The sequence below is a fragment of the Ovis canadensis genome, chromosome 5 (assembly GCF_042477335.2).
Source record: "Ovis canadensis isolate MfBH-ARS-UI-01 breed Bighorn chromosome 5, ARS-UI_OviCan_v2, whole genome shotgun sequence".
NCBI classification, from domain to species: Eukaryota; Metazoa; Chordata; class Mammalia; order Artiodactyla; family Bovidae; genus Ovis; species Ovis canadensis.
This window is the reverse complement of record NC_091249.1, coordinates 16,148,170-16,160,813: the sequence shown is the minus strand read 5'-3', so window position 1 is coordinate 16,160,813 and position 12,644 is coordinate 16,148,170. Positions and strand designations below refer to the sequence as shown.

Here is a 12,644-nt window from a genome sequence, read left to right as displayed (position 1 = left end):
GTAATGTGAAAGTTAACAGATATGTGCCTGAGACTTCTCAAACCTGAAAAACCAGGTCCTGAAACTCAGGCTGTAGGGAAATGGTGGTGGAGAGAAGTGCGTTTCCTGTTCATGACTGGGATGGTAGCCTTATGCTGCCGGACAACTTCTGCTTTTATTATGCCTCCCTCATGCAGATGCCACCTTTCCTGGGTTCCTCGGTCCAGCAACCTGTTCCGCAGTCACGCTGCTCACTCACTACACCCTGCCTGAATCCTCTGTTCCAGCCCACTCCCTTCAGGACCGTTCCTGACTAGCCTTTCTATCCTCTCACACGTGTTTGGGATGCAGCCACGTTTTGTCTAGTGTAATAGAAATAGGAGATCTGAAATCTTTGACTCTCACTTATTGGTTGTGATATTGAGTAAATGATTGGGTTGTTTTCATTTCCCTACATCTTAGTAATACCTCAAGGGAGGTTTGCAAAATAATGTAACTGTGAAAGTGCTTTTATAAACTAGAACACAAAGCACAAGTTGATGATTCATAAACCCTAGTCAGTGGTTCTCAAGGTAGCAACCATTGCATCCCCTGGAACCTGATAGGAAGGAAAAGGCCCAGCACGCACACACTCAATCAGCAGTCTGTTTTAAAAAGCCCCCTGAGGCACGCTCAAGTTAGGAAGAGCTGTCTTGTGACATTATACTCAACCCAAGGAGCATTGTGTTAGTCTGCTTGGACTGCCACAACAGCACCACAGGCCGGGCAGCTTAAACAACAGAAAAGTGTTTTCTTACAGTCTGGAAGTCTGCGATCGAGGCATTGGCAGAGTTGGCTTCTGGTGTGGCCTTCCTCCTCAGCTTGTGGAGGGCCACCATCTTGTGTCCTCGTTGGACTTAACCTCTGTGCATGTGGATTCCTGGTTCTCTTCCTCTTACTATAGACACCAGTTAGGGCCCCAACCTTATGACTGCTTTTAACCTTAATTACTTAAAGGTCCTATCTCTAAATATAGTTATGTTGGGAGTTCAAGTTTCAACATACAAATTTGAGGTAGGAGACACAGTTAAGCCTGTAACAGCGGTATATGTTGTATGTGTGTGTGCGCTCAGTTGCTCACTTGTGACCAAATCTTTTACAACCCCATGGACTGTAGCCTGCCAGGTCCTTCCATAGGATTTCCCAGGCAAGAATACTGGAGTGGGTTACCATTTCCTTCTCCAGCGGATCTTCCCGAAATGTGGGTCTCCTTCATTGGCAGACCAGTTCTTTACCACTGAGCCATCTGCAAGCCCATAACATAACAGCAGTATATCAGTAAATTAAAAGATACAGGGAAAAAAATCAGTCTTCCTGTTCTGCAGCTGTACTCTCCCTCACTGAACCCTACCTGAATCCCATTTTTGAAAGGTAAGTAGTTAGTTCATCTCCCCGATTAGCTTTTCCTTGAGCAGCAGTGTTTTAACATCAGTACATAGTCCTTATTAATTCACTGGTTTTGTGATTCACTTAATTGCTACTAGGCTTATCACATTTGCCTTTTTGACTTAACTATTTTGTGGGCTAATTTGATTTATAGAGTATCCCTGGGAACCCAACTGCCATTTATAGCATTATTTCTGTGAGGACTTCTTAGGTTGTATACAGTTGATTTAGATAAAAGGGTTGAATCAGCCTGTTTAGTTTCAGAGAATCCAGTGTAGTTGTAAATCAAAGCGATATTGCTATGCCATTGTAGATTTTGGTGGTAGAGAATAGACGCCTTACCAGTGAAAAACTGAAATTACTGGCATTTCTTGGTATATAAGAAGCCATAGCAGAATGTTGACATTGAGAGTTTTTAAACTCTAATACCAGTCCTAGGAAAGATGATGAGTGAGTTTTTATTTTTATAAAAATCTTTTATTTCTTTATTTTCTGTGCTGCCTAGGAGTCCAGTGAGCCTTACTTTCTTTCATTTTGTGAAAACAGTACCCACGATTTATAAATAAAGGAAATGCCGCCAAATGATACATGAAAGTCTAGTTCTATATAATCAATCACTTTAAAGGATTATAGCATTTATAAGGAATTAGGCGTTAAATTCAGCATTAGAATAAGTTGATTTACCAGTGACCAAAAAATTAAGCTATTTTCTTTATTTTAATAAAATCTTTTTTATAGCAGTGAAAATACTTATAAGATTTACCATCTTAACCATCAAGTTCAGTGGCATTGAGTATGTTCATATTGTTGTACAGCTTTCACCTCCATCCGTCTCGAGAACTCTTCGTCTTGCAGAATTAAAATTCTGTACTGCCTACTGCCGAATCATTTTGTGCATCCGTGTGGCTCAGTTTTTGTATCTTTAGATCTGTGGTTTTGGAGAGAGGATTGACTACCATCCATGACAGTCAGATATGATATGTAAGACACTTGAAGGCTTAGAAAAAAGAGATAAAAATAGTTGGTCTATGGTTTAATATATTTTTTTGTTTTTCGGAGAAGGCAATGGCGCCCCACTCTAGTACTCTTGCCTGGAAACTCCCATGGACGGAGGAGCCTGGTGGGCTGCAGTCCATGGGGTGGCACAGAGTCGGACATGACTGAGCGACTTCTCTTTCATTTTTCACTTTCATCCACTGGAGAAGAAAATGGCACCCCACTCCAGTGTTCTTGCCTGGAGAATCCCAGAGACGGCAGAGCCTGGTGGGCTGCCGTCTTTGGGGTTGCACAGAGTCGGACACGACTGAAGTGACTTAGCAGCAGCAGCATGGTTTAATATATTTTTTTGTTGAATCTTAAAACTGATGTATTATTTATTTATTTGGCTTATTGGGTCTTAGTTGCTGACAGGTGGGATCTTCATTGCATCCTGCGGGGTCTGGTTTTAATGCAGGACCTTGTTGAGCATGGAGTCTCGAATTGTGGCCTGTGGGCTTAGTTGCTCTGTTGCATGGAGGATCTTAGTTCCCCAGCCATGGATCAAACTCAAGTCCCCTGCTTTGCACAGGGTTCCCTGGAAGTCCCTTAAAACACTAATTAAAAAACATACCTATTCTTCTTGATCTTTGGACAAAAACAGCAGCATCTAATCTAAATTAAGTCTTTAATGTGAGGCAAGTTAACTCCTCTGTTATTTCATTGTAATGTTTTAACTCGTTTAAACTATTCTGTAAAAGGGGCTTTGTCTGTTGTAAAGCTCTTTACAAATGCGAGAAGTTATTTTGAAATTATATCTGAACACCCTAGGTCTGTGTAGCCAACATGATATTCTATATGGGGACAATTGTTTGAGTTATAGTTTGAATTTTTTCTTGAAATTGGATCTTTTAACTAACTGATTTTAGGAAAACCTGTTATCCTGAGTTCACTTTCTTTATCTATAAAATGAAATACAGTAAAGTTCCTTTCAGCTCTGATTTGAAAGCCTTAATTTTAAATAAAGGTTCAAAATTTTTGAAAGGAGGTGATACAATTAACTGTACTTTTTTTTTTTAATAAATACTTAGATCATGGAAGGGAAGTGGTTGCTGTGTATGTTACTGGTCCTTGGAACTGCTCTTGTTCAAGCTCATGATGGACATGACGATGATGTGATTGACATTGAGGATGACCTTGATGACGTCATTGAAGAGGTAGAAGACTCGAAACCGAAGCCAGATGCCAGCAGTCCGCCATCGCCAAAGGTGTGACATGATCTTTGAATCTGTTTGTTTTGCCTCTTGAGATGATCAAAAGATGAAGGTACATTTTGGATCCTTACCAAAGGGAAAGCAAAATTTGCTAAAATACTTATTGCTCTCCCTGTCAACCTTTGTTATATTGTCCCAAAGATAAATTATATGGGTTGAATTTGAGGGCCAGTCATGCAAGTGTGAAAGCAAACCAAGAGAATAGATCCTACTGAGAATATTTTAATTCTTAATTCATTTTTATGTTTAACACAGGTCACCTACAAAGCTCCAGTTCCAACTGGGGAAGTGTATTTTGCTGATTCTTTTGACAGAGGAACTCTGTCAGGGTAAGTGTTTTGTAGGGGGAAAAAATCTTAGAGGCAAACATCATGTAACTAGAATAGTAGATTCCTTTTTAGATAGTATTTTATATTTTCAGTCCCATTTAGGAAAAATCTTTTAGAACATGTGGTTCTTGCTTCCATTTATTTCCCCTTCACCTTGTATTTTGTTCTTTGAGGAAAATTTTTTTTTCTCTTTGAGTCTTAAAAAGTGAAATTATTCCATGAGTTTGGTGCTTTTTGTTACCGATTTTTGATTTGAATATAATATATTATCACTACTTGAAAGATATATTTAAAAGTTGAAAGTAGAGTGATTAGGTGGGCTAAGAAGAGCTGAATTGTCCCTGTTTTTATTATTATTTACATTGTTTCTTTTTACAGGCCAACTGTAATTTGATTCTTAATTTGGGGGGATGTCTTAATTACAGGTGGATTTTATCCAAAGCCAAGAAAGATGACACTGATGACGAAATTGCCAAATATGATGGTGAGAGTTGCATTTGACTTAGATATAACAGCAGATTGAGATATAGTATACTTCCATAGTATCTCAAGACTAGTTTAAAAGTAGTATGTATACATTTTAAGGTTACTCCTTGGAACTTTGCTATCTTTGTGTGTCCCGTTATATTTTACAGGGTTAGACCTGTTTAATTTTAATTTTTATACTATAAAGTAGAAAGATAATTTATTACCCATGGTGCTGTATTTTGGACATGGAGGGTCTTTTCTAGGCATTGGTAAAATGCGTGTGCTTTGGGTTTTTAAAAACTATATCCTAATATTTATTAGTTATGTGTGTTTAATATTAATAGGCCAGCTCTTAGAGGTAAATGGAACAGGTTAAACATTTGCCTGTGTGATGAATTTATACAACTCGGAGTTTTATTTATTACCATTTAAGGATCTTCAGAGGTGTAGTTAGAGAGTGGAACTATTTTTTGTTGTCTTGCAGGAAAATGGGAGGTGGATGAAATGAAGGAAACGAAACTTCCAGGCGATAAAGGACTTGTGTTGATGTCTCGGGCCAAACACCATGCTATCTCTACTAAGCTGAACAAGCCCTTCATCTTCGATACCAAGCCTCTCATTGTTCAGTAAGTAAAACACTTGGTTGATAGAAGCTTTCTGGGAAGAATGATACCTGTTTAAAACTGTTATTCTATGTAAAAAAATAATGAAAATAATTACATGTTGCAATAGAAATTTTAGGATGTGTTTCAGCATATTGTAACATTTTTTTTCATGCCCAATAAATTATTTTAAAATAAATCAGCTATTTTTCCTCCTGATACCAAATGAACTTCTGGATTTTGCAGAAAGTATTTATTGGGAATCTGCATTACGTTTTTTTTGGTTTTTTGTTTTTTTTACTTATTTAATGTTGGAGGATTGGGTGGATATAACAGTAGAAGATGGAATTTTTACATATAACCTGTATAAAACGTGATCAAAATGAGGGAAAGGGGAAATAAATTTCTGCTTTTTTTTCCCCCCTAAAATTAGGTATGAAGTTAATTTCCAAAATGGGATAGAATGTGGCGGTGCCTATGTGAAATTACTTTCCAAAACCCCAGAGCTCAATCTGGTAAGTGCTTTCTGTTTTATGTGGCCACCCAATTACCTTTTAAGAATTTCAGAGAGAACGAAAGAAAATTTTCTAAGACCTGTGAAAATAAAGGTCTTCTTTCCTGCTGTTGAAATATCTTGGAAGTTGAAAATATCGACTTTGACATTTTTGTGCTTTTTATTTGAAATGTAAATTTTGAAGCTGTTTCTTAGTTTCTGTCCTATGTAATTTTTAGTTTTTGCAAACTTTATAAAAGCAATAACTCTCTAGATAAATGCATTATTTTACGCTTTTAATCATTCTCAGTGAAATTTCTGGTTATTTTCAGTGGTATCTGTACAAATCTCATAAATGAATAAATAGGACACTATTTGGGATTTTGTAAGAGGATATATCATACTTTTGAAAAGTTGCTTTTCAACACTTTGAGTTACTTAATTCGTTTTTGTTTCTGAAGGATCAGTTCCACGACAAGACCCCCTATACGATTATGTTTGGTCCAGATAAATGTGGAGAGGACTATAAATTGCACTTCATCTTCCGCCACAAAAACCCCAAAACAGGTGTATATGAAGAAAAGCATGCTAAGAGGCCAGATGCAGATCTGAAGACCTATTTTACTGATAAGAAAACACATCTTTATACATTAAGTAAGAAAAACTATTAATTAATTTGAGGGGGTTTTGGCACTGCCCATTTATTATCCTTCTAAAGATTATAATGAAAATGACCTGCAAATAACAATCTCTATTGACTTAATATCATAGTGGTGAGAAGAACTTAGTTTCTCAGCACTAAAAGAAATGTTTCTTCCTTAGGTTGAATTGAGAAACAGATTTTAAGAAAAGCTTTTATGTCCTGTAAAAAGATTCTTTGCTTGATCTCCACTCATCTCCTGCCTTTGTTTATTTTCTTATTGATAGAATGTTAAGTAACAGGACATACAATAGAAATGTGTCTTCTAGTTGAACTTGTTTGGATGCTCCAACACCTAGACAGTTGAGTATAATTATTCAGACATTGGAATGGGGTTTTTATATTCATAAGGCTTTTTCTGCTGCTTTGAGATCACATGTAGTCATGCTTCTTTTCCTGAAGAATGCAATAACTTTTTTTCTTTATAACGAAAGTATGTATATTCAGCATAGAAATTTGAAAGGAAAAAAGACAAAGTATCTGAAATATCAACATTGTGATACGTATTTGGCCATATGTGAATAAACATGTATATATGTGTAAACACATATAATTTTATATTAAAGGTTAAATATGTTTTATTTCTTCTCTTAACAAAATGTGAGAATTTTCTGTGAGAATGTTTCATTGATAACATTGGTCACCTTCATTATCATTTAGGATAGCAGCATAGTACTTACTCTGTTAGCTTCCACAGTATTCTGGATGTGCTGTGATCTAGTCACTTGCCTATTAGACATTTAGTTGTAGGATCCAGGCTTTAGCATAATTCCACTTAAGATACCTTTATAGATTTAAAGCTACATTTGCATTCTTCACTGGAGTCCAAAAGTACAGCCTGAGTAGATTTGTGGTTTGATAAATAAAAGGTTTGTGTGATTGGAACTTTCGGCAACATAGATAGTGGTAATACCAACTCAGAAAATGAGGAAATGGGTCTTTTCTACTGGGAGATGGTTATAATAAATAAACTTATTTGCCTGTTGACCTGTGTGTAACCATTTGTGACAGACCAATATTGCAGTTACTTTGCATACTTTTGGTTTTTTGATGTTTTTGTGTTCATATTCCATGTTCATGGAATATTTTGTTTTTAAAATTTTACCTATTGTTTAATTTCTAAAAACCTGAAGAACTAATGTTTATGATTGACAGATAAGGAAAAGAGTACAAACTTGCCTGAGCCTCCGTGACCGTGTTCCGACTCGTGATACCCAAAGTCATTACTCCATGCTTCTGCCTTCTGTTCGAAATACGATCTTTTGTGGTAAAGAAAACTTGGGAATGAGTGGCTAATTAACTTACAAAAATTGCATTTGATTTTTTTCAGTCTTGAATCCAGATAATAGTTTTGAAATATTAGTGGACCAATCTGTTGTGAACAGTGGGAATCTGTTAAATGACATGACTCCTCCTGTAAATCCTTCACGTGAAATTGAGGACCCAGAAGACCGGAAGCCTGAAGATTGGGATGAAAGACCAAAAATACCAGATCCTGATGCTGTCAAACCAGATGACTGGTGAGTCTTTGGTACCTGTTTTTGAATGCAGTGGAGCGTTTCATATATTCCATGTGGCTTAAGCAATCTAATGATGGTTGAAGTCTGATAATTTGTACAATCTGTGATGCAGTGTAAATGTTAGGAAAAGTGCAGACTACTACAGCTGAAAATAGTAGTGACCACATAGTGATCACCAGGGCCGTCGTGGTCATCTGGACTGCCTCACACCATTTTACAAGCTACTAAATGCTGAAACTAATGATAGGGTTTGCCTGTGGCAGCACAGTTGGTTTGTGACAAAACTTCACATTTTTTGGCCTGGCCTTTCCCGTGCTTCTATAATTCAATTTAAAGCTGGAGTCCTAAAATTTTAATTTGAAAAATAACCTTTATCCTATTAAACAGTACTCAGCAGATCTTTGCGCTCCGTTGGGCGCTGGAATACAAAGCTACAGGCACACCGCTGCCTGCACAGCCCGCACCGTAGTTGTGAGACAGGCAACGAAGTTGGCGTGCATATGGTGAATGATCTAATATGTGTTTCCATGGTGACCAGAGCACCAAGTATACCAGGCTTTAGTATTTTAAATTGGGAACTGAAAGTGGGCAGGAGCTAACTAACTGGGAAAGATGGGAAGTGGTATTTCCTGGTTGAAGGAGAATATCATGTGCAAAAGTAGAGGAAGAGGAGCGAGCTTAGCACACACGAGGGCAATTGAGTGGTCTTTTATGCAGGATGCAAATTGGAGAGTGGTCAGAAATGGAAGCCGGTGGGTTGTCCTCTTGTGCATGACCCTGTTTGAACTCTTGGTATGGTGACTTGTGGGAATGTTAGAAAGTGAACAAAGAGAAATATAAAACTGATCTTCCATTTGTAAAAGCATCCTCTTAGGTTTCTTAGGGAAATTCTAGGTGATACTTACGTGCTGCACTGGTGTAAAGAGTGAGTTTATTTGTATGTTTGGTGAACATTAGATTTGGGCTCACCTTGTTCAGTATTGTATTCCTTAACTAGCTGTTTTGTTGTGGAGAAGTAAATGTTCAGCTTAAAAGGTCAGGTGAGTGATAGACAAGTTTTAGTCCTAACACAATTTTAAACTAGCATAGTTCTAAAACAAGCATAACCCTGACCAAGAATAGGAGATGTCCTTGGTAACCAGCTAAAGTGGCACTGTCTTACAGTAACTGCAGAAAGCTTTGAAATTAGGTACTTCTTGATAAACTTAGAAGGGTGACTGTTAAAGTCATAATTCACATGCTAAATTTTAAAATGTACAGTTTACTGGTTTAGTATATTCATAGTGTTGTGTGGCGATTACCACTGTAATTCCAAAACATTTTTATCACCCAAAAAGAAGCCCATACCCATGAAGCAGTTACTTCTCCCTATTTCTCCCTTCCACCAGCCCCTGGCAACCAGTATTCGACTTTCTGTCTTACGGATTTGACCATTCTGGATATAGGATTAGTAAGATATGTGGTCTTTGGTGTCTAGCTTCTTTGGCTTAGCATAATAGTTTTAAGACTCTAAGACTCATCCATGTGGAACCTTGTATTGATACTTTCTTTTTGTGACTGAATAATATTCCATCCTGTGGGTGATACCACACTTTATTTATCGATTCCTTGTTTAATTGACATTTAGGTTGTTTCCCTTTTGGGGCTATGGTTGTGAATAACACTGCTATAAACATTCAAATGAATGGTTTTGGGTTGAACATACGTTTTCATTTCTTTTGGGTATATTCCTAGGAGTGTAATTGTTAGGTCACATGGTAACTATGTTTAACTTTGTGAGGGACTGCCAAACTGTTTTCCAAGGTAGCTGCACCATTTTGCTTTCTTACAAGCAATTTAGGAGGGTTTCATTTTTTTCCATATCCTTGCCAATACTTAGTTTTATCAGTCCTTTTTCATTATGGTCATCCTACTGGTTATGAAGTGGTATCTTATTGTGGTTTTGATTTGCATTCAAAATGATGACTAGTGATGTAGAACATATTTTCATGTGCTTTTTGGGGATTTGTATATCTGAAGAAATGTTTATTCAAATCCTCTACTGGTTTTTAAATCAAATTGTCTTTTATTATTGAATCGTAAGAGTTCTCTATATATTCTGCATACTAGACCCTTGCATATGATTTTAGATCTTTCTAGGAGGAGCTATTTCACAAAGTGGGACCACACTGTAATCATTGTAGTTCTGTAGTTCTGTAGTGTTGTTGTTAATTGTCTTTTTCTTTTGTGCTTAGGGATGAGGATGCCCCTGCTAAGATTCCAGATGAAGAAGCTACGAAGCCCGAAGGCTGGTTAGATGATGAGCCTGAGTATGTGCCTGACCCAGACGCAGAAAGGCCGGAGGACTGGTATGAGCGTTGGTTAACTTTAACATTGCCTGCTCTTTACTGAAGGGAAAGTTAGTACTTAATACAGCCAGGGCTTCCCTGGGGGCCCAGACAGTAAAGCATCTGCCTGCAGTGTGGGAGACCTGGGTTCAATCCCTGAGTCAGGAAGGTCTCCTGGAGAAGGAAATGGCAGCCCACTCCAGTATTCAACTGCTCAAACTTAAGTGTAGAGCTCAACAAACTGAATTGATCACATTTTCATCTCTTTTTCAATGCGTCTTGTCACAGAAAACCCTGTTGCTGGAAATGCAGAAACAAGAGGCCGCTTCGTACGCCGCTGAACACTCGTGCAGGGCTTTAGGGAAGCCCTGGGCTAGCTTCTCAGAGCCCTGCTGCCCAGGACCCACTCGCAGTTTGCTTCTGTCTCTGCAGGGATGAGGACATGGACGGAGAGTGGGAGGCTCCGCAGATTGCCAACCCTAAGTGTGAGTCGGCCCCTGGGTGCGGTGTCTGGCAGCGACCCATGATTGACAACCCTAACTACAAGGGCAGATGGAAGCCCCCCATGATTGACAACCCTAACTACCAGGTTGGTACCTCCTGATGGTTGAGCTGCTTCATTGAGCTCTTTGTGTTCAGATAGTTCTCGAGTGTGTAGTGAGCCTGCCACAGATTGATCCTCTATATTCAAAGAATTGAATTAAAAACAAAGTAAACTTCGGAATTAAGAGAGAACTTATGTGTTGTGTTGAAAAGATAAACCTAGGAAGTGGAAAGACAAGCTTTCATAATTGCATTATAACTTAAAAACAAACAAAAATGAAAACTTGTGTTTCGGACACCCTCCTACCATGTGGCAGGGGTGCTCCAGCCATAAATATCCAAACTGGCAGTCTCTGGTAGCGTGGATAGGGGACTATGGTGAAAGTTGGTTTCCTGACCGTGAGTTAGCCCATTGCTTGACCTCGGTATCTTCAGCTATAAAAAGACTCTGAAGCGCAAATGAGATGATTATACCGGTGGTGATACCTTAAAGCTTCAAGTTTACTGTGGCTCTGTAACAATTCCGACCCTGGTCTCACTTCCGTTTCTGTTCTAGTCAGATTATTTAAACTCATTAATTTCTACTTCACAGCTTACTTCGAAATGCAAGTTCTATCTCTACATATAGACTGTGTATGCTTTTCTGTTTTTAAGTGTATTTTTAGTTGTGCAGGCAGTAAGAAAAGTTGCCCCTTAGCTGTTTTGTTGACGGCCATTTAGGTGAATTTCCCTTTTTGCGTTTAGAATCCTTGCTGCAGTGATTTTTCTTGCACTAGTCTAAGTGTGCGTGGCAATCATTTCTCTGGGCAGTTGTCTGAGCTGAAGTATCTGGCTGAAGACCGTGTGCCCTTCACCCCTGAGGAAGTCTGTACTGGTCTACGCTCCCACTCCTGCCAGCAGTTAGCTGATGAGAGTGAAGGCTCTTGGAATGTGCCAGGTCGAGCAAGGTGTTGGTCTGAGTCAAGGTCATGGGTGAAACTGAAAGCAGAAGTTGGAAGTAGTTGGAGTCAGCCGTCTTAGAGGCAGTAGTAGCGTTTATTGTTTTCCTCCTGATAAGTTTCACCCGGTCAGCACTTACTTCACAGATAATGCAGAATTCATCTTATTTAGGTTCACTGTAAATTTGTGTTGATCATTATCTGAAATGATTTTTTAAAATACTTTTCTCTAGGGAATCTGGAAACCACGGAAAATACCAAATCCAGATTTCTTTGAAGATCTAGAACCTTTCAAAATGACTCCTTTTAGTGCTATTGGTTTGGAACTTTGGTCTATGACTTCGGACATTTTCTTCGACAACTTTATTGTTTGTGGTGATCGAAGAGTAGTTGACGATTGGGCCAATGATGGATGGGGTCTGAAGAAAGCTGCAGATGGGGCTTCTGAGGTTCGTGCTTCCTTGTTTCTTGTGCATTTATGTCTTTTATAGGTAACTAATTGCTACTGTTGGTGAAGAGCGATCTTCTAAGATTTGTCTTTTCCCTTATTTGGGAATGTTGTCATAGAAAGTGTGACCTGTGTTTACTAAAGACAAAATACTGGGGTTTTGGACATGATTTCATTAGGTTAATACAAAGATTTTAGAGTCTATATTTGTGTTATATGCATGGTATTTCTTTTAAAATTGTGCTAAAATATAGTGAACAGGGATTGACAAATACACTACTATATATAAAACAGATAACTAGTAAGAACCTATTGTACTGCACAGGGGACTCTATTCAACACGCCTTAACGACCTACATGGGGACAGAATCTGAAGACTAGATACATGTGTAACTCACTCACTTGGCTCTACAGCAGAAACTAGCACAGTGTAAATCAACTATTCTCCAGTTTCAACAATGTAAGAAAAATGAACAAAGTTTTCCATTTAGGATCTATTTTAATACACGCTTAAATATTGAATTTTGGTTTATTAAATAAGTGGAATTTTCAAATAATTGGTCATAAGGCCAAATTGAAAATTGGAGACACACTAAGAAAAAGAAATTCTTCATTCACTGGTC

The 12,644-nt window shown here is 38.2% G+C and overlaps 1 protein-coding gene across 1 annotated transcript in view; it reads left to right on the top strand.

The window, feature by feature from the left end:
- The window catches only part of CANX (calnexin), a 31,582-nt gene that overhangs the window by 13,299 nt on the left and 5,639 nt on the right, over nucleotides 1-12,644 (top strand). Inside the window, exons 2-11 of the mRNA XM_069590417.1 lie at nucleotides 3,471-3,647; nucleotides 3,909-3,982; nucleotides 4,408-4,466; nucleotides 4,935-5,076; nucleotides 5,486-5,567; nucleotides 6,007-6,199; nucleotides 7,576-7,765; nucleotides 10,000-10,113; nucleotides 10,525-10,681; nucleotides 11,807-12,022. Coding sequence (XP_069446518.1) covers nucleotides 3,474-3,647; nucleotides 3,909-3,982; nucleotides 4,408-4,466; nucleotides 4,935-5,076; nucleotides 5,486-5,567; nucleotides 6,007-6,199; nucleotides 7,576-7,765; nucleotides 10,000-10,113; nucleotides 10,525-10,681; nucleotides 11,807-12,022 — 1,401 coding nt within the window. The 5' untranslated portion in view covers nucleotides 3,471-3,473. The remainder of the gene's footprint in view (nucleotides 1-3,470; nucleotides 3,648-3,908; nucleotides 3,983-4,407; nucleotides 4,467-4,934; nucleotides 5,077-5,485; nucleotides 5,568-6,006; nucleotides 6,200-7,575; nucleotides 7,766-9,999; nucleotides 10,114-10,524; nucleotides 10,682-11,806; nucleotides 12,023-12,644) is intronic.